Source organism: Vigna umbellata, chromosome 2 (assembly GCF_029865625.1).
Source record: "Vigna umbellata cultivar VRB3 chromosome 2, Vumbellata_1.0, whole genome shotgun sequence".
NCBI classification, from domain to species: domain Eukaryota; kingdom Viridiplantae; phylum Streptophyta; class Magnoliopsida; order Fabales; family Fabaceae; genus Vigna; species Vigna umbellata.
The window spans coordinates 37793062-37818584 of record NC_142166.1 but is presented as its reverse complement, the minus strand read 5'-3'; the positions used below and the strand labels follow the sequence as shown (position 1 = coordinate 37818584).

Genomic DNA, 25523 nt, shown 5'->3' with positions numbered 1-25523 from the left:
TGATGTTTCTATGTGTGGATAGAGCATCCTTCAAGTTGGGAGGAATTTCGCTGTTGTAGGATTTCTAGAGCTGTTTGGTTATCCTTCAAGTAAGGGAAACTAATTGTTTTGTTTAAAGTTTAAAATGTGATGAATATGATAAATTGCATGTCTAATTGATGAGAGTATATTGAATTGCTAATTTGGTGTTTGACTTGTTGAAATTTGAATGTGTTACTATGTTTGTGTGTTATTTGCTTTGTGACTTGGTGTTGAGTTAAGAAACTGAGGATCTAACCATTTAAGCAAGTCGATATGCACTCTGACATTAAAAACTGATTTTGAATCAAACGTTAAGTCAGGAATATCAATTTGATCATCTGAACAAGTCTCTTTTTCTCCAAATACAGAATTGAATATGTTTTTTTTCTGGTATGACGCTGAGCTGTGACAAGTTAGCGCTGAGCGCTAGTTCCTTGTGTAGGTTTCAGATCATTTTTTTAGCTTCAGACCGCTAAGCGCCAAATTTAAGGTAAGTATTTTATGCCTCCCTCGACTATTCTTGATCATTAAACCTAATGAATTTATTTTTTATCATTAAACTGAATGAATTTGTGTTATTGTGTTACTGATTAGGATTTAGTAACTTATATTAATGGATGAGTCAATTACTAAACCTACTATGAATGTTGATGTCAATGACAAAGAGAATGGTGTAACTCAGAATGAGTTTGAATATGATAAGGAGAGTGTTCAACGTAATAACAAAAAGAATAAGCCAACAACTTCTAATTGCTGGAAATATTTTACCAGGATTGGAGTTGGTGATGATGGAAAGGAGAGGGCAAGTTGTAATGGTTACAACAAAAAATACATAATTAGTAGTAAAGAATATGACACTTCCCATTTGAAGCATCACATTGAGAAATGTAGAAAAACTAAATGTGAATATGTGGGCAAATGATAGCAAGGAAAGTTGAAAGCCAAAAAATAGATAAAATGATTTCCCGTATGTGTACCAATTTAATTATTCAACATGGTTTACCATTCAACTTTGTTGAGTATGAAACACTTAGAACTTGGATAACTTATTTGAATCCTAATGCAATATTAGTTTCTAGAAATATAATAAAGAGTGATGTTTTGAGAATATTTATGAAAGAAACAACCATGTTAAAGGAAAAGTTCAAGAAAATTTCAAATAGGATTTGTTTTACATCTGATTTGTCGACGTCTTTAATTATTAATGGTTATATTGCTTTGAAAACACACTATTTGGACTCAAATTGTATGTTGTGCGGCAAATTCTCAACTGTTGCCACTTCCTTCCACCTTACACTATATTTAAGTTGTCAAAGAAGATAAATGAATTTTTTTATGACTGCAAAATTGAGAAAATAATCTTTTCTTTGACTTTAGATAATTCTTCTGGTAATGATGTTCTCATAAAAAGCTTTAAAAAGTGAGCTTGTTTGCAAAATGCTTTGGTCTGTGATGGTGAGTTCTTGCATGTGCGTTGTTATGCAAATATTTTAAATTTGATTTGCAAGGATTGTAAGCTCTTAGTGATGCTTTAGATCATGTTAAGAAAAGCATAGGGATCTAAAAGTATAATGATGAAATTTAAATAATGTCTCTAAAAAATTGAAGACATGGATGTCAAGATTGCTTTGTGTATAGATGTTCCTATAAGGTGGAATTCAACTTTTTTTATGCTTCAAAGTGCCCTTATAATACTAACATGTATTTGCAAGTTTAGACCTAGTTGACAAGAATTGCAAGTATTGTTCGTTTGATGAGAAATGGAAAAAAGTATAAAATATGTGTTTTCTTGTCACCATTTTATGAAATTATAGATATGATTTCTACCTCAAGTTATCCTACATCAAACTTGTACTTGTTACTAGTTTGGAATATTGAAACCCTTATAATGGAAAGTTTAAAAATGAAGATGAAGTTATTAGAGATATGGGTGAAAGGGTGATGGTGAAGTTTGATAAATATTGGGATGAATACAACATTGTCCTTGCATTTGGGGAAATTTTAGACCAAATGATGAAGTTGGAAACAACAGGATATTGCTATGAGAATGTATATCCTCTAACTTGGGAACTAAACTTAGAGAAGATGAAAGAAAAAGTGCACAACCTTTTCTCTGAATATTGTTCCGAGAATGAGACTTCCCTTATTCTAAAGTGTAAGCATAATGATTAATCAATATCATCCTCAATTGCTTCCGTTAAGTTAATTGCTCTTAATGTAAGTCATTTCTTTTTAGTCATTAAATTACTATTATTATACATATAAATTAAACTTTGATTTCACTTTTTATATTAGAAAATAAAAAAAGCAAGCTTACTGCTGAAATTGGAAGGATCCAACTTAATATATATGAACCAATATTAGATGTTGATATTAGTGAAAATATAGATGTTTTCAGCAACTGAATATGCTATAAGCACTGGTTGAAAGATTTCGAATAAGGATAAAAGTCATTTGTCAAAAAAAATGTGGAAGCAATAATTTTTAATTTTAATTGGATGCATGAGTTTTGTGATTATATATGGTAACTTCTCTAATTTAACTTTTATTAATTTTTTATTTTTATAAATAGTTTTTATATTTTATCTTTTTTTTAATTTTATTTAATTTGATATTTAAATGATGATATTGATGAAAATGGAAGATTGAAAAAGAGTTGTCTTAATAGTACATTTAACAACAACCTAAAAACGAAAATGACGAAAATTGAACAAAGAAATGATGATGGAAGTGATGTGAAGATTTTGCATTTGGGTTATCTGATATTTTGATTGTTAATTTTTTAGTATTATAATAATTCAATGATTGGAAATTAGATTTTTTTGGTGTTTACTGTGACATCCCAAATATATAATAACTACAATCATATAATATAGGCGTCAACATCCAAATAAAGAGAACAGTTAGAGTATGACTTGCAATTAAGTACGGAATTACAGTCATCCAAATATGAAGACAGAATTTTAAACTTAAACAGTTTAGAGTATTTCAAAATAACATCAACTCAAATTTAGAAATCCTAAAAATACTATACTGCATCATCAGCATCCTCCAACTCTTGCTCCAAGGGAACCTCCTCAACAACATTTGCTCCCATCCAAGTGGATAATCATCGCAAAGGAAAACATACACAAGCAACACACAACAAAGAAAGCAAGGGTGAGCTAGATAACCAAGCAGTAATCATATAGTTCAATCAATAAATATCATCGTGCTTAGCTACATATAAAGAACAATCAAGGCATATCACTTTAGACCATGACTCAAACACTCACACGACTCATCCAGATTGGTATAACTGTCGAACTATTGGTCGTCTTTGCACTTGCGTAGTTCAGCTGGCACTCCCCAACACTATGCAAGGTAAATCCTCCATCTGTCTATGTCTAAACTCTAAGACTATAGACGAGGACCTTCCTCTACTCTCACCACTTACACTGCTCTCCTCTATTTGAGCATGAACAGTGCTTCGAGTGTAGGGATAGACATACCAGTTCAAAGCTCCATACAGTTATACAGAACAACAACAACAACAACCCACACATCTCTTTCAATCATCTCACCCTGAGATGTCCACTTCATACTCAATTACATCATTGTAGTTCACATTCATATGCTTTACAACCACTCAACAACACCATACATACATCTTGGCAGTCAAACAACATCAAACAGCTCAAACAGATGTGGAAAAATATGAAACTCACTGAACCAGGTCTCACAATGCACCAAGATGCAAGGCAAGACAGGCAAAATTCGCACAGCGCACCACCCTTGGTACGCTGAACGAATTTTCCTGACGAGGGGAGTGTTTTTCAGCTAAAATTCGCATAGCGCACCACCCTTGATGCGCTGAGCGAATTTTCCTGACAGGGGGACAGCTAAAATTCGCATAGCGCCCCAAATTCGCTATTCGAATTAATTTGGCTAATTTCCCAAGCTAGCAACAGTCGCAAAGCGACTACATTCGCTACGCGACTTACCAAACAGATAGCAACCCTCTATAGTCTTTCGCACAGCGCACCAACTCGCTATGCGAATGCTCAAAGAGAGAACACCTCTCTGTGAGGACTCGCTATGCGAAAACATTCGCTTAGCGAGTCTGCATAATCTACATAACTCAAAAGACTCAAAACAGTACTTCCTTAACTATTTACCCTTCTAACGCGACTAACACATGATTTCCACCTCAACCACTCCTTACTAACCCAATTGGTCATCGGAGAAGAATCAAATGTCTGAACGGATCAGTCTCACCTTCGACGCTAGCACATATGACTAGTTACAACTGACTGGATCAGACCAGGACTTCTTTATGATCAGGGATGTGCCAACTCAGGTTTTTAAGATTCCTCTATCCCACCAACATAGTACTCTCAACAAGTCACAATTGATTTATCTAAGTCCTCCAAACTGTCCTATGGTGTTCTATACTTCAAATTACTTAACTTCAATACCTCACAGTAACCTAAAACAGTACCTGTGCACCTACTTACTAACCACATGACCAACATTACATACTCCAAGCCTCTCCAACAAAGCAAGTACAACCAACAAATATATCCAAGTCAAATCAAAATCATCAAACCATGGTTACACAAATTTCACATATCCAACAGGTGCAACTTAAAACATGCTCACCCCAAAATATAGTGTAATAGTAAACCACTCAAAATAAATTAAACAGGCCAATCATACAGCTCCTAAAATATAACTAGCTCCCCTTACCTCAGAGTTGTATTACCAAGCTCACAAGGATGCCCCTTTTTGGTATCTCACACACGCGAACTCAATCCAAACCCGGTCCAAACGAAAATACGATCGGTTCAAAAGGAAGCCTTCGGTGCGGTGAACGTCTGAGCACCTTTCAACCCAAGATTGAACGGTTCAGAGACCTGAAAATTTAGAGAGAAGGCAGAGAAGAGTTTAGGACAAAGAGTCTTAGAGAGAGAAAAGAGCTCAGGAGAAATGAAAGTTCTGAGGAGTCCTTCCTAAGGCTAGGTTGGCCTTAGTCTGATGGGACTGGTTGCCTCACATAGGGCCCAATGGCTTAAACTTTTTCAGGCTGATATTATAAAAATTCAAATTAGGGATATTTGCGTGAACAAACATTATTTAATCTTCTATATAATTAATGCATTAAATTTCTGGTTTTGTCTATTTGATTGTGTACACATCTGTTTTGAATGGGTTAGTAAACTAACCAAACTGACAGCTCGGTTACCGTTTCAATTAGTTTACGTGTAAATTTCCATATATTTGATGAGTGGAAAAAAAATAAAACAAAATTAAAACTGACGAGTTAGTCTGACAGCTTGTGTGTTGAGTTGTAAAAATTTCTATTAAAAATTTATATATATTTTTATTTTTATTTTTACATTTTTTCGAATTAAAAATTTCTATTGTTTAAAAAAAACACATACCTGCTTATAATTCAGCTCTTAAGGAGCCGAATTCCAACAAGTCAATCCATAAACTTCTATACTTAGTAACCGAATATCTTTCGTGCACAATATTTGGATCTATTGAGGTAAATAAAAAACCAGATGGTCTACTCAAGAAAGTAAATCTCAAAACAGATATACTATACTGTAGGAAAATAATCACGTGAACCTCATATATATTAAAACGAATTCTCTTTATTTATTTTTTAAAAGACAAGAGTCCACCGTATCTTCAAATAAGATGGGGCAGAATTGCTTTTAATATACACATTTATTTATTCTTCCAAGGAACATAAACAAATGCAAATTAAATATTTAAATAATATCATTTAATTCAAATATTTAAATAATATTGCTACAAATAGAGAGCCACTAGTTGTATTCGCTGAACACACATTCTAGAGTTTGGCAAGAGGGGCTTATTTGATAAGTGAAATAAAATGGATTTGCTTTGGAATGGTTCACAATTGCTTTGCTGTGTTTTGCAATGGGTTCACAAGTTAATCTGTACTATTGAACTAAACGAAACATTAAACATGATCGTGCTATTGAACTAAGGGGATATTGCAGAACTCAATATTAAGTTGAACGACCAATGTCTATAACAAAAATAGGAACGAAGCTGAATAATTTTATTTAACGATACACATTTTGGTTCCACCAATAATGCCACTGAAAATTTACATACGAATCAGGTATTGCACACTTACATGTATGTGGCATTTAATTTAGCTCTATGATCGGTGGAAACGAAACTAATCACGGAGGTGACGGTAGAAAATAACCTTATATTTATATTATTCAACAATTGCATCAACTATATGTACAAAAATAACAAACAGTAATATTTGCAACATTACATGCTGGCAACAATGGAAGGAAGTTCTGCGTCTGCTTCATGATCTGTGGCTGATGTTTCCATGGTCTACGTACAAACAAAAGTGTGATTAGGAAGTGCAATTTGATAGAAGCAGAGAGAAAAATAATGCATTACAAATTATGCACACCTCTGAATCACTTTTCTGCTCTGTGAGATAACGATCCAATGCACCCTTACCATAAAGAATTTTAGCCCCTCTCCCAGCACACCCCACATTTCCAACAGCTTCTTCATCGACGACAGCAGCGTCAATAACATCGTCACCTGTTCTAACATCAGGAATCTGCACAAAACGTTAAATAAGCAAGCTAAATAGTCTACACGTTTCATGAAGCAGTACAATTCAATATGCCCAATTTTAGTGAATAGAAGCTCAATTATTACTTGTGTTTTAGTTAAAAGGAAGACTTCGAAGTGAGGGAGGATTAAACACAAAAAATTTAGAGAACGAATTTCTGAGACATCATTGAGTATGACAAGACATTTAAGGACCACCACAAGCTGATCAAATGACCATTACATAGTCATTAATAATATCAAATGGCGGAAGCAATTAATCCACTGCTTCACAAATTGGGCACAAGGGTGAACCTAAAGAAGGACATCTTAGATTGATTACTGTCACCAACAGAAAAGAAATTACAAATCATGGAAAGTAGGTACTTGTTTCAAGTTTCAAAACTAATTTATTGTGTCTATATTCTTCATAATAATAATAATAATAATATTAAGAATAATAATAGTAGTACCACTTTTAGGGGTAGCACTAGAGGTCAATAAGCATGTAGGTGGGTGCCAAGATCCAATGCTTGATGATTGTGCGGTGTCATTAAATTTTACTGTCTTTAATGTTATGAACCCCCACTAATTCTCTAAGCAATACCAGCACCCCATGTCACACTACAAACAAATTACTTATACAAAAGAAAAGTTATGGCATACCTCATACATAGCATCTACCAACACATTCTCTAAGATTGATCGTAATCCCCGAGCACCAGTATTTTTAGATATTGCTTTTTTGGCAATTGATCTCAGAGCGCTTTCTGTATAATGTAGCTTTACCTGAAATTACATAAATTTTTTTGTCAAAACAGTCATTTCCATTCCAACAAAGCCTACATTCAAAATTCAATCGAGATAAGGACCAAATATTGATAAACTTATTTGTAATGAGGATGACAATAGTATTGATGGTGGTGACAATGATTATCATATGAAAACAATAATGATGGTGAAAGTGATGATAATGGTGACACTGATGACAATAGTAATTCTTAGAAATAGAATTTTAAACCCAACTCAACCTCACAAATATGTCCTGCAAGATGAGATATATGTCCACTCATATGCTGCTTTTTGAATAAATAGAATGCATTATAAAGGTGTTGTGTGCGTTCGGCTGCAGCTAGTTCCTAGATATATATTTTCACATTCTCTTCTATCCACTTTCATACATTGTATCTTGTGTATCTAAAGTCGGTTATAATGAGATCCTAAAAGAGGGAAATTAACTCTCTAAATTTCATTCTAATTCCTTTGTATTATTCTCAAATTGGTTTTGTTGGACCTATTGTCCCATCCACTGTCGGAACACTCACAAATATCTAGTCAAATGCACAAGATATTAGTACCTTAGCATGAAGGAGTGTAATGGAGATTCCATGTCGACTAGAAATAAAGTCAATTTACAGTATAAGTGAACGTAAATCTCACCTTATAAGTTGATTTTGTGATGATAAGTTAGGCTTAAACCCACTTCCTAATATGGTATTAAAGCTTGACACATACAATTTGTATGCTCCAACTTGAGGTGTTGAGTGTTTTCCTCTGCACATAGTTCCTAGATATATCTTTTTATATATCATTTTAGATTCTCTTCTCTCCCCTCTCATACATCGTATTTAATGTAACTAAAGTTGTTAATACGAGATCCTAAGAGAGGAAAACTAACCCTCCAAATTTAATTCTAATTCCTTTGTATTATTCTCAAGTATTATAACATAAGTATTAGAAATAGGACTTTAAGCCTAGCTAATCCTCACAAATTCAGCCTACAAGAAGAGTTTTACATCCACTTATATATTATCATTTAGTCATATATCTAGTTATTGTGAGATCTCCAAGACACTCTCGAGTGTGGAACAAGATTTTGTGGATAGCCAAAAAGCAAGTGACACAATAAGTCCCACAAACTTTGCTAGGATAGACTCATATCATCTTAGAAAGTGAGCTTAGGCCTAATTTTACCTTACAAAACCGACTTGTAAGATGATGTTTGTATCCATTTATATGTCATAATTAAGCCTAATACCTCTAGTTGATGTAGGATCTCCAATAGTAATACAAAATGATGGCGATGATAATGATGATGAAAGTCATCACAATAACGACATAAGTAGTAACAATTGTTATGATAACAAGGGTGACAGCAACAATGACAATAATGATGACAGAAGTGGTGACACTAGTGATAGTGTAATGATAATTGTTACAATGGAGATTACATCGTGATTGTGATAACAACAATGTTGACAAGTTTTGACAACAATAGTGGAAGTGATGGTGGTTGCCAAAACCATAGTGGTGCTAATAGCAGCACAGGTTACTATGATAGTTTTGCTGATAATGGTGTGTGATGATGATGAAGGTGGCAATGGATAGATTTTGTAACAATAACAAAGGTGGTGGTGGTATTTAATAGTGGTTGTAATAGAGTTGGGTGTAGAAAGAGCAAAAGGGAGGACGACTATCTTATCCTACTGCCTTGTAATCCAGCGCCCCACTTCCCCCAACCCCCCCTCCGGAATAAGAAATACACATTAACAAGATAGGATAAAGTAATCATATTTTATCGTTGCAACAAACAATTGATTAGAGCAGCATAATATGGTTATCGTATCCTTTCTAGCCTATCCTGGCAACCAAATGGGTCCTAAAACTACAATGAACAAGCAAGAAACAGAATTATTTATAAGTGGAAAGACCCATAAACCTCATACAATACAGTTTTGTGCCAGGATATTAGGCCAACCATGGTATCTTCTCATACTTAAACCATTGGAAACAAAACATGTCATCTATAAAATATACAAGGGAATAGAATGGCGTTGGTAAAAACTTACCCCATTCATTTGAAACATCTTCTTGTATTGCTTACCTAGAGCATTCTTTGGTTCTGTAAGAACCTATAGAAAGTTAAATCATTAATGGCATTAGGTAGCAAGAAAAATTGACCTTGTAAGGTTTAAAAAAAAAAAAAGAAATTAAGGTATACCACACAATTTGATTGACTTATGAAGAAAAATAAAAGGTCAAAACAAAGTCATATCAGGCTATACTTTTAGTTCGTGAGAATGCCAGTCCTTCTAACCACTTCCCATCCAATTATTTAATCAATCAATAGATACCTAATCTACTACATGATACATCATTCATTTGTAAAAACAGCCAGATGAGAAAAGCATTACAGGTACAACTTTTCTGAGCAACCAAATTGAATTGTACACACATAAAGACTACCTGAATGAGTTGATTTTCAGTTAAAGCTGACAAACTGACAAGGATAGGAAACCGCCCAACAAATTCAGGTATTAAACCATAAGCAATAAGATCACTACTTTCAACCTGCAAAATAATAATTTGAAAAATGTAATGATCCAAGTTGAATATAGTTGGGTTAATAAAAGCCGTTATCCTTAAAAGATCTGCCTCATGAAACTTACAGTTTCTAACAAGGATGATGCAACGGCAGCTTCTGTGACTTTACCAGTCCTCATGTTTGCACGTATAGGTGCCCCAAATCCAATAGAAGAATCATGTCGCCTAAAAGGGAATCAAAAGTTACTAGTTAGATACAGCAACACTTGATACTCCATATTATCAATGTCATTTCTATTAAATTTTCAGGAGATATGAACCTATCTGAGATTGTTTTCTCTAAGTCAATGAAGGCTCCTCCACAAATGAAAAGTATATTCTTTGTATCAATCTGTGAAGAGATTCAGATGGCTCAACAGTTATATAAATAAAATGAAGACTACAGAAGCCTCTTAAGTAATATAAAAGGATACCAGAAATTAAATTCAGCCAAACCAAAAACGCATGTATAAACATTTGAACAAACTGGAGAATGAAGAGAGAAAAAGAACAAGAGAGATCAGTTAAGCTCTCTCATAGGTTTAGAACAAAGAAAACTCTTAAATGTTGAAATGTCATTGCAACCATGGACCAGCACCTTAAATATATCTGATAAGTCCCAACAAGCATATAAATACCTAAAATGGTAAAGCACAAAATACTAATACACACATACCTGAATATTGTCACCTCTGGGATGCTTTCGGGCTCCCTTCTCAGGAACATTGACAATCTTGATTTGAAAGAGTGCAACAGGGTCAATATAAATGAATTGCTAAAATACAAAAATCAGAAAGAAAAAAAGAAATCTAGCTTTGTTAACTATCCACTAGCTTTCAATGTTGATCACATGAAAATAACTAACCGTTCCCTCAAGCATCTTTAGTAATGCCTGCTGAACACCTTCACCAGAAACATCCCTACTGATATTAAGGCTCTCCGCCTGAAATGTAAAGAGTAGTTGTAGAAAACAGCAGACAAAACATTTGGTTTTGAAATTAGGCAGATGGAAGAAAAAGTAAAAACAGGGAGGAACCTTTTTGGTAATCTTATCAACTTCGTCGATGTAAATAATGCCTTGTTGTGCAGCTGCAACATTATAATCCGCAACCTGGAAATAAACTCATGCAATGTTGATTCAGACTACCGTTCGTAACACTATGTTCATTTATGACACTTTCATCAAATTGCAACCACTCTATTTGACAAAAGAAGCAATAAAAGTCTTAAAGATTAACAAACCATGGAGAAAACCATACTACAATAAAAACAGAAGGGAGTTAAAGATAGAAGAAAATAATTCCCATCAATAGAAGATTTTTCAAAAGTTTGCACAACAATAAATATTATATGCAAAAACTTGTTGGGCCAGCAGAAATCAAAATATCTTAAGCAGGAAAATTCTCCACGTCAAACACTTTAAACCCATTTTACATTTGATTTCACGTGGATAAGGCTTTGAAATATTAAAATTTACATTTTTTTTTATCAAATCCCAAATTAATCCCTCAGAGTGCACATAGAATCATTGGTCTTGATCAATCTATCAAATGATCCCCAAATTACCACTTTGTATTAAAAACACAGACAATCATTAACCAGAGTATTTACCATGAGGAGCTTGTATAATATGGACTCAACGTCCTCTCCAACATAACCAGCCTGTTCAAAGGTGGCATGGGGGTTAGACACGTAAGATAAACATGTTGCTTCACAGAAAAAAAATCAGGATGAAGTTTTTTGTGATAAATGGAACAAGGCATAATAAAGGCAAGAATTATAATCACAGTAGAAAAAGGAAACAAAATAAAAAGATTCCCAAAGAACCTTAAGGGCACATTGAATTTGATAAATCGAAATGTTTTGGACATATATCTAAATTTCTCTATGATTAAATTTTGCATAAATTAGCTATACCTTTTGAGAACATAAAATTACAGGATGGTAAAATGTGTCTTTTATGCTGAAAAGGTACAACATAGAGGGGAGCTTAACAAATCTTTGAAAAGAATAAGCCTCCAAACATAAACAATTTCATTCACTAGACAACAAAAAAATATCAGAAAACAAGAATATAACTCACAAACTTGCCTGAGTGAGTGAAGTTGCATCTGCAATAACAAAGGGAACATTTACAAACCGAGCCAAAGTTTTGGCAAGTAATGTTTTCCCTGTCCTTGAAACAGCATCAAAGAAAAACAAGTTACACTAGTAAAGCAGGAGTAACAAGGAATTAATGAAATGTTCACAGAAACAAAGATAAAAAAAAAAAAGGCCCAATTACTAAAAAATATGATTTCGGTGTAGTATATAGCTATATACCCAAAGAGCTCAGCACAAAAAGTTAATATATTAGCTAAGAATCATCTATCTCCATTCACTCAAACAATTTGTTATTCCAAAACGGAAGCAACAAACATCAAATTATACACTATAATTTATAAAAACTAGAGGAATATAAACAGCTAAACACTGAGATAGAAGGAAAAAACTGATTTACCAGATCCTGTTGGCCCCATCAGAAGGATATTGCTTTTCTCAAGCTCAACTCTATCATCTTCAACAGCATCAGCCTTCACATTATCATCCGAATCTCCTGCAGGCCTAACAATCCAAATAGTAAGAACATGTAAAAGTCAATTTGCACACACATATACAATCAATCCACATAACTGAAAAAAACGTAAAGTTCAGAAAAGAATAATAACACTAACCACTTGGGTAAAGAAGACTCGTTAAATATCCTCTTATAGTGATTATAAACCGCAACAGAAAGCACCTGAAAAATGCAATCGAAGCACAATTAATAACAACAACAACAACAACAAAAGTCCCAAAAAGGAAAAAAAGTGTCGAAAAAGAGTGACAAACAAACACCTTTTTTGCCCTCTCTTGTCCAATAACGAACTTGTCGAGCCCCTTGCAAATCTCCTTCGGCGTAGGGAAATTGTTCCCTAAATTGGAGCCCCCCCAACACCCCTCTTTCGAATCGCCGGAGTTGGGGGCGCCGCCAGCAACTTCAAAGTTGGAATTTCCGGAACGAACGACAATCCCGCCGCCGGACCACACCTCGGGCGGGTCCCCTAAGGAGGCAACAACGTTGTAGCCTCTCGAAACCCCGAAGGTGGCGCGTGGAGGGCAGCGAGAGCTCCCGGCGCGTGTGAAGCTGAAAAGCAAGTGGTTGAAGTGGACGAGTGCGAGGGTCGCTGTTTCCCTGCAAGGCTTGGATCGAAACGCGAGCATGGTTTGCGTTTGGTGTACGAGATTGAATTGGAAAGTTTTACGATGTTTGGTGTGTGAGGGGAATCGAAGAGAGAGAATAAGACATTGAGTGTGGAAGGAGCAGAATTGAGGTTGCCGGAAAGTAATTTGATAATTTTGATGATGTTGTTGTGAGTATAACGCCACGCCACACCACCTATCGAACTCCTCCAAAATCTTATTCCTTCACCCCACTACCAAACACTTCGAGAAAGTGAAGTGAGAAGAACTGACGAAATAGAGTCAGATACGTCTCATGGACTTTTTAAGAAAAATAAATCTAATTTACCTTCTTTTAAATATCTTATCATTTCAAAAGATTTTTCTCATCATCAACTACGTTTTAGATTATTAGTTTTTATTTTCTTGTTCGCCATGGATTTTATATATACATTTAATTCGAATAAAAACTATATCTTGCAATATTAGTCGAACAAAAATTAAGAACAGATAATTACATATGTTTTTAATCATTTAATTTTTGTGTAAAATTATATTTTGTTTTTATTTTAAATTTTGAATTTTTTTTATAATTTATTTTAATATTCAAATAGTATTAAGGAATTGGTAACTATATTGTGAGATGTGTGTCCATTTCATCGTAGCATTTTAATACATTCACAAAATTTTAACATTATTTTATTACGAGAATTAAGTTTGAGAATAATAAAAAAGTGAAGATAAAAAAAATTCAATTTCACAAACGACTAAAAAACATGTTTCTCCAATTATAAAATTACTAATAGCTACGTAGAATTTAAATAATTGGATGTGGTAAATGAGATCTTTTGAAACACTTATTAAGAAAAGTTTAATGATTACAGTGGTCTTTATCCTTTTTTAAATCACAAATTGTCTTTTTTATTTTTATTTTTTTCTTAATTAAATTTTTATTTGTTTAGGACCGAATGTATATTATAAAGACTTCGTTTATCTGTAGACCGTTTTCTACACCTATTATTTGTTTTAAGTCTAATAATAAGCTTTAGTCCATCCATTCTCTTAGTTAAAAGACACTGGTACACTGGTACCAAGTATCGAGATTGGGATATCCGATTCCCGATATATGGTATGTCAACATGCTTTAGGGCTATAACCCTTATTTAGAAAGGTCAAAAAGACACTTAGCCCTATATAATACAATTTCTAATTTAGAAAATTTGATATAATCTGATCTTTTCTGTGTACTAACATTATTAAAGAAAGTATTACATGCTAGTTTGAGTTTTTTTATTTGTTAAATATTTTTTAATTAAGTTTATTTTTATTTTCATTGTTTTAATTTTAAAAAAATAACAAATTTGCGACATGCTAAATCAATATTATGTCATGTGACAATGGTAGCATGATGTGATAGGTAGTATGATGTGACAATGATAGTGTCACATATCACTATCATGTCACATGGCCTGAGTCACAATTTAGTCCTTGTATCTTTAATGAAGCTTTCTCCCTACACCTCACTAAGTTCACCCTACACTTTCCAATTCTTTTCTAATTCCAATTGTTGTTAGTGAGAATATTTTGGTTTTATAAAAAGCTGACACACCCCTACAAAGAGAAACCTTCCTCTGTCGCATCTCACGTTTAAAACTCTATAGCCCCTTCTCGACCCTTTCTTACGCTCCTCCCCTGCTCCCCTCCTCCCTCCTTTTTCACCATTTTTTTAACGTGGTGAGTGCTCTTCCTTCCCCTTCCTCTCTGGTTTGTTCAGTGTTTCGTGTTGGTGTCATGGTGAGCTGTAGTAGGTATCTTCTTCTCACACATTTCAGTACATCAAGCTTAGCTTTTTCCATGTTAGTTATTTTGATCTCTTACTGTTAGATTATATGATGCATGGATTTGTGTGGGGAAAAAAAATGCTTTCTTGTATGATAGAATATATTTTTGTGCTTCATTTCTGTTGATATGTTTGAGCATCGTTTCTACTTGATCTGGGCTGAACTAGGAGGCACAAGCTTAACCGCACTTGGAATTGCGGCTAATGCCCGCCACACTTGGAAGTGCGGATAAGGGTGGTGCCGCAGTTGGATCTGCAGCTGATGGTAACCGCAGTTGGATCTGAGGCTGATGTTAACCGCAGTTGGATCTGCGGTTGGGTTTTCAGCATGTTAGCGCACTTGGAAATGCGGATGCGGGTTGTTCGAAGTTGGATATGAACAACTTTATTACGTTAGTATATTTTTTTTAACAACTTTTATTTTTGTTTGTAAAATTTTATATTTATATATTATGTAATTTTAATTTTTATGTTAGGTTTAAATGTTAAATAAAATGTAATATATTATTGGAGTATATTATGAAATTTTTTATTTGTTTGTTTAATTTTTTTGAAATTGTTTTTTTATATAATATTTATTATGTATATAATTTTATTTAATTTTTTTATTTTTGTTTATGAATTTGTAATTTTGGTTATATTATTTATTTAATTAAATAATTATTATTATCCCAAAATTTATTTTCTTACAAATTACTTTTTTCTTATTTGTAATTATTTAAGTATTACTTAAGTAATTTTTTTGTTATTTTATTTAATTGTTTATTATTTTATTAGTCCTTTTTTATTTTTTGATTATTTATTAATTGTTTTAATATTTATTATTATATAATTATTTATTTTTTTGTATATAATATGTTAATAATATAATTGGTTAATAGAAATGGTTAGAACTAGAGGTGCATCATCTTATCGTGGTGAGGCTTCATCCTCTCGTGGTGAGCCATCATCTTCATCACATGATGAAAGGAGACGACCTACGACATATGCTCATAGAAGACGCGTAGAAGAATATTGTGTGAACGTCATTGATGAGCATGATCATGAGGAGCATGATCATGAGGAGCAGGAGGAGTTCATACAGTAGGGACATGGTGAGGATGATTATGTTGAGTAGGAGGATGTTCAACAGCAGGATGACTATAGTGAGGAAGAAGATGAAGATGAAGATGAAGAGGAAGAGGAAGATGATGGATTTCCAGGAGGTCCACGTGACACCTCCTTGCTTACACATTATATCCAGCATGTTGCATTTGCCATATAGCAAGGCCGGGTTAGTCATCAACCTAAATGTTAATTATTCATTAATTGTTAATTTATTTTTGTTATATAATTTTTTGTTTTTATGTCGGATCGAGGGGAGATCAAAGTGATGTCCCATGGTAAAAAATTGAAGCATTTTGGAATATACCATGAGGCCATTGAGGGTTATATCTCCATGTCGGGGTTGGCTTCCTTAGTCAACCTATCGTACGAGTATGTCGATCATGGATTGATTATTTCCCTTGCGGAGAGGTGACACCTAGAGACGAATATTTTCCACCTCCTGATAGAAGATATGAACGTCACATTATACGACATTCACAATCTGCTCCACCTACCTATCATGGGGCAATTTTGTGAGGTGGAAGAGTCAGAGTATGATGAGGCTCGATCTCATCTTATGGACTTGCTTGGCATCGACCATGCCAAAGCTTCAGTAAAGATGAAATAGTCATGCGATCCAAAAGTTAGGCTTAGCTGGCTCCGCGAGGTCTACCAGGAGTGGATTGAGTAGGAGCTTTGGGAGTGCATTGTTCGGGCCTACTTGTTACATCTGCCTTGATGCACAATATTTATGAATAAGAGTGGGACATTGATTCGGGTCTCGTACCTCCTTCTGTTGCGAGACTTGAATGCCTGTGCGAGATATGCTTGGGAAGTAGCTGCACTCGCACATACTTATGAGCAACTAGGAGATGCTAGCTTCACTACTATCAAGCAGATAACTGGATATTCCACTCTTCTACAGGTACATTTTAGTTTTACAATTTTTTTAATATATTTTAGGAATGTATAAAATAATTTAAGTAATGTTTTTGTAGAGTTGGATATATGAGCACCTTCCTGGCATGGGAAGGAGGCGAGTGTCGAATAGGTACACAAAACTCGATCCACGGGCTTCACGATATATAGCTCTGAGGCAGGGTTGGAGCCTGACAGAGGGGCAAACATATCTAGATGGGCTCATGTATGATGTGGTCATCTGGCATCCATACATTTCACAAGAACATACATGTCCATTCATGGCCATATGTATGTTTTTAGGATGGATCCAACTAGGTGACATGATTCACCGACATCTGCTTGAACGTGTGTTGCATCAGTTTGGTTTTCAGTAGATTATACCACGTTTGCCTGAGAGCCTTCTGATGCCAGACATTCCTATGATTGATCTAAATTGGCTGACGTATGTAGAGCATGTCATTACTGGTGTCGTTGAAGCTCATGAGCTTTATGTGTGTGTTGATGGATACCTAGTGTGGTTTAGACAGGTGTCCCACCCATACATCACTGTAGCTAATGACGATGACCGACCAAGTCTTGCACCGCACATGACGCGACACCTTCCGGATGACATCCCGGTGCCCCTAGTTCGTCGTAGATGGTCGCTTGAATCTAGATTGTTGGTATGTAATGAAAATAAGTGTGATTGTTTATTATATCAATTTTTGTTTACATAGTTAATTTATTTATTTTGTTATATTCATTTCAGGGTGGTATGAGGCGTGTGATCAGGATGTTGCAGAGCATGTTAACCTGTCGAGACGTCACATAGGGCACTATAGCTTATCAGCGTACTACTGAGACACTACAGGTTGCTCGTAGATTCGTTGAAGAGTATAAGGCCAATATTAGTTGTTAGCAAAAATCAAAGATGTAGTTTTAATGATGAACAGATTTGCACAAGTCAAGATCCACAAAGACAAATTGAAGATCTCTGTATTTTATAAAGCTTTTATAATAATCAAAGTTGATGTAATAGTGCTCAAATATGTATTAGGGTTGATTCTTGTAATTTATATTTGATTTATTTAGTTAATCGATTATTCCTGAGAATAATCAATTAACACTAGCCGTTGGGGGTTTCAGATTTTGAAAAACTAGCCGTTGGGGGTTTCAGATTTGAAAAACTAGCCGTTGTACTCATTATTAATCGATTAATATTTATGTTAATTGATTAAATGCGTTAGATGGCCCGTTTTTGAAGAATGGAAGGGTATTAGGCTGAGTCTATAAAATGGCTCACTCTTTATCTCAAAAATAACTCTTCCCTTGTGCAAAAGATCTCTGAACTCTTTGAGAACTCTGTGAGATTGTTGAAGCTAAGGAAACTCTTGTCTGCAAAGTCCTGAAGTGCTACTGCGGTGACAGAGGAATAGCTTGTTCATCCTTGGTGTGTCCGAGGAAGTGCCTGGAAGAGAATCATCCTTCGTGAAGCATTCGAAGGAGGTGGTCATTTATATTTAATCATTCGCCCAGTAAGAAAAATTAAGAGAAAAATAATAAAAGGCACAATAAAAGTATATAACCAATTCACCCCCCCTCTTGGTTTGTTCCACGCTAATAATTCCGTTGCAGCGATTCTAACAATTGGCATCAGAGCTTGCTTTGATAGTCATTCAAATGGCAGGATCACATCAAACCTTTGCAGAGGGTGCATCAATCAATAGACCCCCACTATTCACAGGTGAGAACTATGCATTCTGGAAGGTGAGAATGCAAATATTTATTGAATCTATTGATTGTGAAATTTGGGATGTTATTGCGTCTGGCTCTTCTGTTCCTACTAACAATACATAGGAACCAAAGCCCCGTGGTCAATGGACCATTGAAGAAAAGAAAAGATTTCAGAATGACGTAAAAGCCCGCAATATCATTGCATCAGCATTGACTGTTGATGAGTTCTACTGGGTCTCTGTATGCAAAACTGCTCAAGAAATGTGGGACGTACTCAGAGTGACGCATGAAGGAACAGATGATGTAAAGAGGGCAAGGAAGAACTCCTTAATCCAAGAGTATGAAATGTTCCGGATGAAGCAAGGAGAAACAATTTCAGACGTTCAAAAATGCTTCACCAACATTGTCAATCATCTCATTGGACTGGGTAAGTCATTTGATACCGATGAACTTAACATTAAAATCTTGAAGTCTTTAGACAGGTCGTGGCAACCAAAGGTGACTGCAATCTCGGAGTCACAGAACCTCAACACCATGACTATGGCGGCACTCTTTGGAAAGTTGAGGGAACATGAACTAGATCTTGGAAGACTTGATGAAGAAGAAGTAAAAGCCAAAAACAATAAGAAGAGTTTGGCATTAAAGTCGGAGGTTGAAAGAAGCAAAGGTAAATCGGAAGATGAAGACTCAGACGAAGAAGAAAATTTGAGACTCATGATAAAAAGGCTCAACAGGTTCATGAAATCAAAAGACAAAGGAAGATTAAAATTCGAAAAGAAAGAAAATCAAGGATCTTCCTCACACTATAAATGTTATGGTTGCGGAGAAAGGGGGCACCTAAAAGCAGACTGCCCAAATCAAAAGAAGAGTGAAGACAAAAAGGAGAAAAGATTCTTCAAGAAAAAGAAGGCCTACATTGCATGGGAAGATGACAACGAAACAATTTCCGATTTGAGCGAATCTGATGAAGAAGCAAACATTTGTTTAGTGGTGAACGACGACGCTGGAAGCCAAGTAAGTACATCTAGCGATTCTGATAATTATAGTCAAATTAGTGAAGATGAATTGCATGAAACTTATGCTGCTTTAATAGTAGAATCTGAAAAATTAGATAAAGCTCATAAGAAATTGAAAAAGGATTTCAAAAATTTAAAATTAAATTTTGAAAATATTCTTGAAGAAAATAAAAATTTAAAATTAAATTTTGAAAATATTTTTGAAGAAAATAAAGATTTGAAAAATAAAGTTTTATTTTTTGAAAAGGGTAAATTTACTAGTAGTGATGAATGTGCTTCTTGTGAAAATTTTAAGAAACTACTAGAACACACAACCTTAGGAGAATGTAGTAAAAATAACGAAAATAAGGTTGTTAAAAATAAGTATGTTCCTAAAATTAAAAATAAACATAATAATAGAACCCGTAGAACATTGGTAGAAAAAGGAACAACTTATAGGAACACAAACTTTGTATCATGCTTTTATTGTATGAAAAAGGGTCATACTTCAAATAAATGTAAAATTAAGCATTATGGTGTTCCAAGTGGTAAATATGTTTAGGTTGTAAAATGATTTTTTTTTTCTAAATCTAACCCAAAGGACCCATACAAGTAGTTGGGTACCTATTGTTTAATATTTAGAATTTCTTTAAAACAAAATTTAAGAAAATTTTATTCCAAGGCCGATGAAACTATTTTTTTTTTGGATATCTTCTAATATACAAAGCATATATAGTTTTCAATCGGAAAACATTTGAAATAGAAGAATGTGTGCATGTTGTATTTGATGAAATTGTAGACCTTGAGGCAAAACCTCTTGAGTCAGTTGAATTAGATGCAGGCAATGATAAAGATCTGTAGAAGACAACAAATGAAGCGAAGAATGATGACAATCCTCAAGATGAAGATCTAAACAAAATGTGGAAACAACCTAGAGGATTATCATTACGAAGTTGGAGGCATATCTAAAGGGGTAAACATTAGAAGAGATCTAAGAATCTTTAGAAATATCTTAGGATTGAATTTTTAAATGCGTTCCAGTTTTGCAATTTTGAAAAACTAGCCATATTTTTGTATGCTTTAAAATTCCTATCTTATATAGTTCAATGTATGTTTAAACAATGTTTTATAAGTTCTTCATCCTAAAATTATTTGCTTTAAATATCCTATTGTGTATGTTTGAATGAATCTTTAAATTTGAAATATTTTTAGCTCATATGCATACATGCTTTTATTAAGGGGGAGTATTATCTTAGGGGGAGAACATCAAACACACCTTTTTAATTATGATAAAAAAGGGGGAGAAAATGTTTAAAGCTTATTTAAGCTTATTTGCTTATTTGTGTTTATTCACTAATGCACTTTTTCTTCCATAAGTTGTGTTATATCCAGATTATTACTAAAAGCTTTAAATCAAAGGAGTTTTTGATCATCATCAAAAAGGGGGAGAATGTTAGCAAAAATCAAAGATGTAGTTTTGATGATGAACAGATTTGCACAAGTCAAGATCCACAAAGACAAATTGAAGATCTCTGTATTTTATAAAGCTTTTATAATAATCAAAGTTGATGTAATAGTGCTCAAATATGTATTAGGGTTGATTCTTGTAATTTATATTTGATTTATTTAGTTAATCGATTATTCCTGAGAATAATCAATTAACACTAGCCGTTGGGGGTTTCAGATTTGAAAAACTAGCCGTTGGGGGTTTCAGATTTGAAAAACTAGCCGTTGTACTCATTATTAATCGATTAATATTTATGTTAATCGATTAAATGCGTTAGATGGCCCGTTTTCGAAGAATGGAAGGGTATTAGGCTAAGTCTATAAAATGGCTCACTCTTTATCTCAAAAATAACTCTTCCCTTGTGCTAAAGAACACTGAACTCTTTGAGAACTCTGTGACATTGTTGAAGCTAAGGAAACTCTTGTCTGCAAAGTCCTGAAGTGGTACTGCGGTGACAGAGGAATAGCTTGTTCATCCTTGGTGTGTCCGAGGAAGTGTCTGGAAGATAATCATCCTTCGTGAAGCATTCGAAGGAGGTGGTCATCCTTTGTGAAGATTCAAAGGAGGTGTAAGTTCGTCTCTTGTGGTTTCAAGAGAGGTGGTAATTCTAAACTGTTACAAATTGTTTTTCTGTGTGACTAATATTTGTAACTGTTTTGTGATAGTGAAAAAGGTTTATCTTGTTTGAGATAAGCGACTGGACGTAGGATCCGAGTGATCTGAACCAGGATAAAATCACCTGTGCAATTTTTCTCTTTCCCTTACTCTGTCATTCATATTTAAATTATCTGCCCAGTAAGAAAAATTAAGAGAAAAATAATAAAAGGCATAATAAAAGTATATAACCAATTCACCCCCCCTCTTGGTTTGTTCCACGCTAATAATTCCGCTGCAGCGATTCTAACATTAGTTATATATGTTTTTTTAATGCTTATTTATGTAACGCTTAATTATACTTTGACTCTTTATAATGAATATTTATGTATGGTTTTCATACTGTGACTAATTATAATTTATTGAACATGTTAATATGAATCGTCTTCGTTCAATCAAATTATATAACGAGACACAATTCAAATAAAGGACAATTAATACGATAATCAATTCAAAACAATGAATTAGTACAAAACATTTTTACAATGAATAAATAAATTACTAGAAAAAAAACTTATATTCAGTCTTCTCCAAGATCTACATAAGTTCTATTAACTCCCATTAACTCCATAAATGATTGTATCCTATGTGTATAAAATGAGGACCATGATCGCGCCTCTGGGTAACAATGGTTTGAGGAAATGATGTCCACCATGGGTAACAAACACCATCTTCTAATTGAACCTGTAAACATAATATTAGTAAATGAATCGTAATGGGTAATGGTTATGGTATAATAAAAATGAAAGTTTACGAAATGACATCCATTAACAAATCTAATCCATAAGATTTGATGTTGTCTGATATCAGTAGGCAATGAAGTGCGTAATGGGAATATGGTAAAACTTTGAACATATGACAAACATACTAAGATGACATTGTATCTATTTGCAATGGCATAACCAATGTCTGGTATGGTCATCCACTTCTTAACATTAACCTGTAATGGTTGAAGGTAAGTATGTATGAAAAGAAATACAAAATAACAAATAAGTAATTTTTATGAAGTAAATAACAAATACATGTGATTGATCGTGGACAATCAATGACTGGCGTAGTTCTTCCAATCGATCGTAGCTTCCTACTATATTTGCGTATTACGCCATTGAGTTAGTTCTTGATAAAGGTCATGTTGTATAATGGGTCATCCCTCTTCACATAGACCCAATAAAGCAGTAATACATCGATAACCGCAATGAAATCAACAACATAAATAATGTATGGATGATAGATCAGATGAAATTGATTTAACATTGGTATTGGCCTTCGCACAACTTCTTGCGGCTTTGATTTGACTTGTGATTTTCGTGAAGAAGGCTCTGTCTTGGAATGAAAAGTGTCAACGTGCTCAAAATATGATGGGTCACGTTTCGTAGACCTATCATGACGTGCAACTTTAGTCTTCTGTGCACATTTTGTTTTCACTTTAAGCGACGGAGCAACCATAGATGTCATCTCTGGGCAAGCAATTTCTAGCATCTTCTCCTTGATGTTGACTTTTTCACCAATGTCAACGTTTTTGAATCATTCCTGTACCAGTTGAACTTCACGATCAAGGCTAAACTCTGGAACGGATTCAGTACACACAATACTTGAAATGCTTAAACAGATCCACACAACATGTATTTCACCTAGAGGAATCATTGCAGGCTCATATCGTGCTAATACACAAGCACATGGTAGGCCATACGTTGAGCTCAAAATGCATCCACAACAAGCACTATCGAAACCGATTTGATTCACTCGCTCAACTTCATCAGCAATAAGTCCTAGAGCATATCGTGAAACACGTCCAATAAGTCTTCTATATCTCAATCCTTTATAAGCATCAATCATTACGTTAAAACTTTTTTCAAAGGACGCTCTAATCTTATTATGTTGTAGGACTATGACGTTATGCATAGCATCCCAACACAAGCATAGGTCTCCCATACTAGACCCCAATAATCTCTTCAGGTTCCAATGCGTAGACTCAACCCTGTCACAAAACACATTAATACTATGACAACAAATATGAAATACATAAGTAAGGTCATTAACAATAATAATTACTTGTTTGTTGTAGTGTTGCCTAGATGCATGACTTTATTTGTCCACGCCTTGACGAAGTATGCCTTGTACGGAATGATCCAAGTATGGATCACATAATCAAAAAATAAAGGTCATGTAGTAGAGGCATACTCAAAACGATGAACATAAGCACCAAAGATCGACTAGTCATTACAGACCGTCACATTTTGCCACACTTCCCTCAACACGTCCCATGCCTCAACATTATCCACTAACATCTTGCATTTCGCTTTCACATTCTTCATAATGTGGAATGTACAAAGCATCTGATACGTCTCAAGAAAGACATTGCTAATGGCATTTATCAAAGCAAGGTCTGTGTCAGTGACAACAATGCGTGGACCGCCTTCTGATGTCAAAAGTAATCCTTTAAACCTTTCCAATGTCCAAGTGAAATTATTTTGGCGTTCACTTGAAAGCAATGAAAAGGCGGTTGTGAATGTCAATCCAGTGGATGTGACTCCTACAATATCAAGCAACGGAAGACAATATTTGTTTGTCTTGTACGTCGTATCCATTAAGAAGACAATATTAAATGAATTTACCAGGTGCACTGAATCAAGATGTATCCAAAACAGGTCACTTACTAAGTCGGAATCGTCCAAAAATCTACTTCTTTGGATGTATTTGTCTTTATCTAACAACATCATCAACTGTTGCATTTCAGTTTTCAACCCTCTCAAAGATCGTTTGTAAGTGTGTCTCGCGTTATATATTTGTTGTATCGTCATCACGTTATCTTCATTATGTTCTTTAAGAGTCAAAAGAATATTTGATGGCCTAACTTGACTCTTACTCATGTCAACAAAAATTGATTGTTCATCAGCATTTAACCTCCCCGCGAAAGGATGATCAACCAAAGTCTCTACTAATTCATGGTTATGATAGCCGCACATAACCTTTAATACCCAACCGTGTCTTTTAAGTTTACCCCTCAACATAAACGGACACTCACATTTTCTTGTGTCAGATACATTAAGATGAACATCTGGTTTATACTTCCTATACTTCCCACTCCTTTCACAGCCTAACACAATGAATGTTTTCCTTCCAGCTTCACTAGTTGTTGTGTTAGATCTTATAATCACGACAACAAATCCAAGGTCGAATACAATCTTTCGAACCCATTCAATTAAATCGGCGTGTGATGGGAAGATTTGATCAGTGGAAAATTTATCAGTGTAATCACCATCACCGACTTCATTTAGAAAAGAAGAAAATTCTAACATAAAATCAAAATTTATTTGAGATTCGAGAAATGGGTAGTTATCCATCTTATATAATTAAATAAGACCTACAATAAACATTACAATATTAAAATTTAACAAATAACAATTACAAAATTAAGAAAAACTATTAAAACTTAAATAAAAATTACCAAATATAAACATCTTATAAATTAAATCAAAATTTAAAAAATTAACACATAAAAAATGTATGCAATAAATAAAAAATAACAAAAAATATTTTAAACTAAATAATAAATAAAAAAATTAAACTTATTCTAAAATAAATATAACTTCAAATCATTAACATGTATAAAAAATTTTAA

The 25523-nt window shown here is 34.2% G+C and overlaps 2 protein-coding genes across 2 annotated transcripts; both read right to left on the bottom strand.

Annotated features, from left to right (window-relative positions):
* Positions 1 to 6044: 6044 nt before the first annotated feature.
* CLPX (CLP protease regulatory subunit X) lies at positions 6045 to 13471 on the bottom strand. Its single transcript, XM_047323583.2, has 15 exons — positions 12862 to 13471; positions 12699 to 12763; positions 12485 to 12588; positions 12076 to 12155; positions 11596 to 11646; positions 11021 to 11095; positions 10850 to 10927; positions 10661 to 10717; positions 10266 to 10336; positions 10071 to 10170; positions 9868 to 9972; positions 9471 to 9533; positions 7288 to 7410; positions 6473 to 6628; positions 6045 to 6390 (listed from the first exon to the last, which is right to left on the bottom strand). Exons 1-15 carry the CDS (start codon positions 13225 to 13227, stop codon positions 6322 to 6324), a joined length of 1563 nt encoding a protein of 520 aa, XP_047179539.2. The 5' UTR covers positions 13228 to 13471; the 3' UTR covers positions 6045 to 6321.
* Positions 13472 to 24114: 10643 nt separating this feature from the next.
* LOC148203935 (protein FAR-RED ELONGATED HYPOCOTYL 3-like) lies at positions 24115 to 25245 on the bottom strand. Its single transcript, XM_088107811.1, has one exon. It carries the CDS (start codon positions 25243 to 25245, stop codon positions 24115 to 24117), a length of 1131 nt encoding a protein of 376 aa, XP_087963937.1.
* Positions 25246 to 25523: the final 278 nt, after the last annotated feature.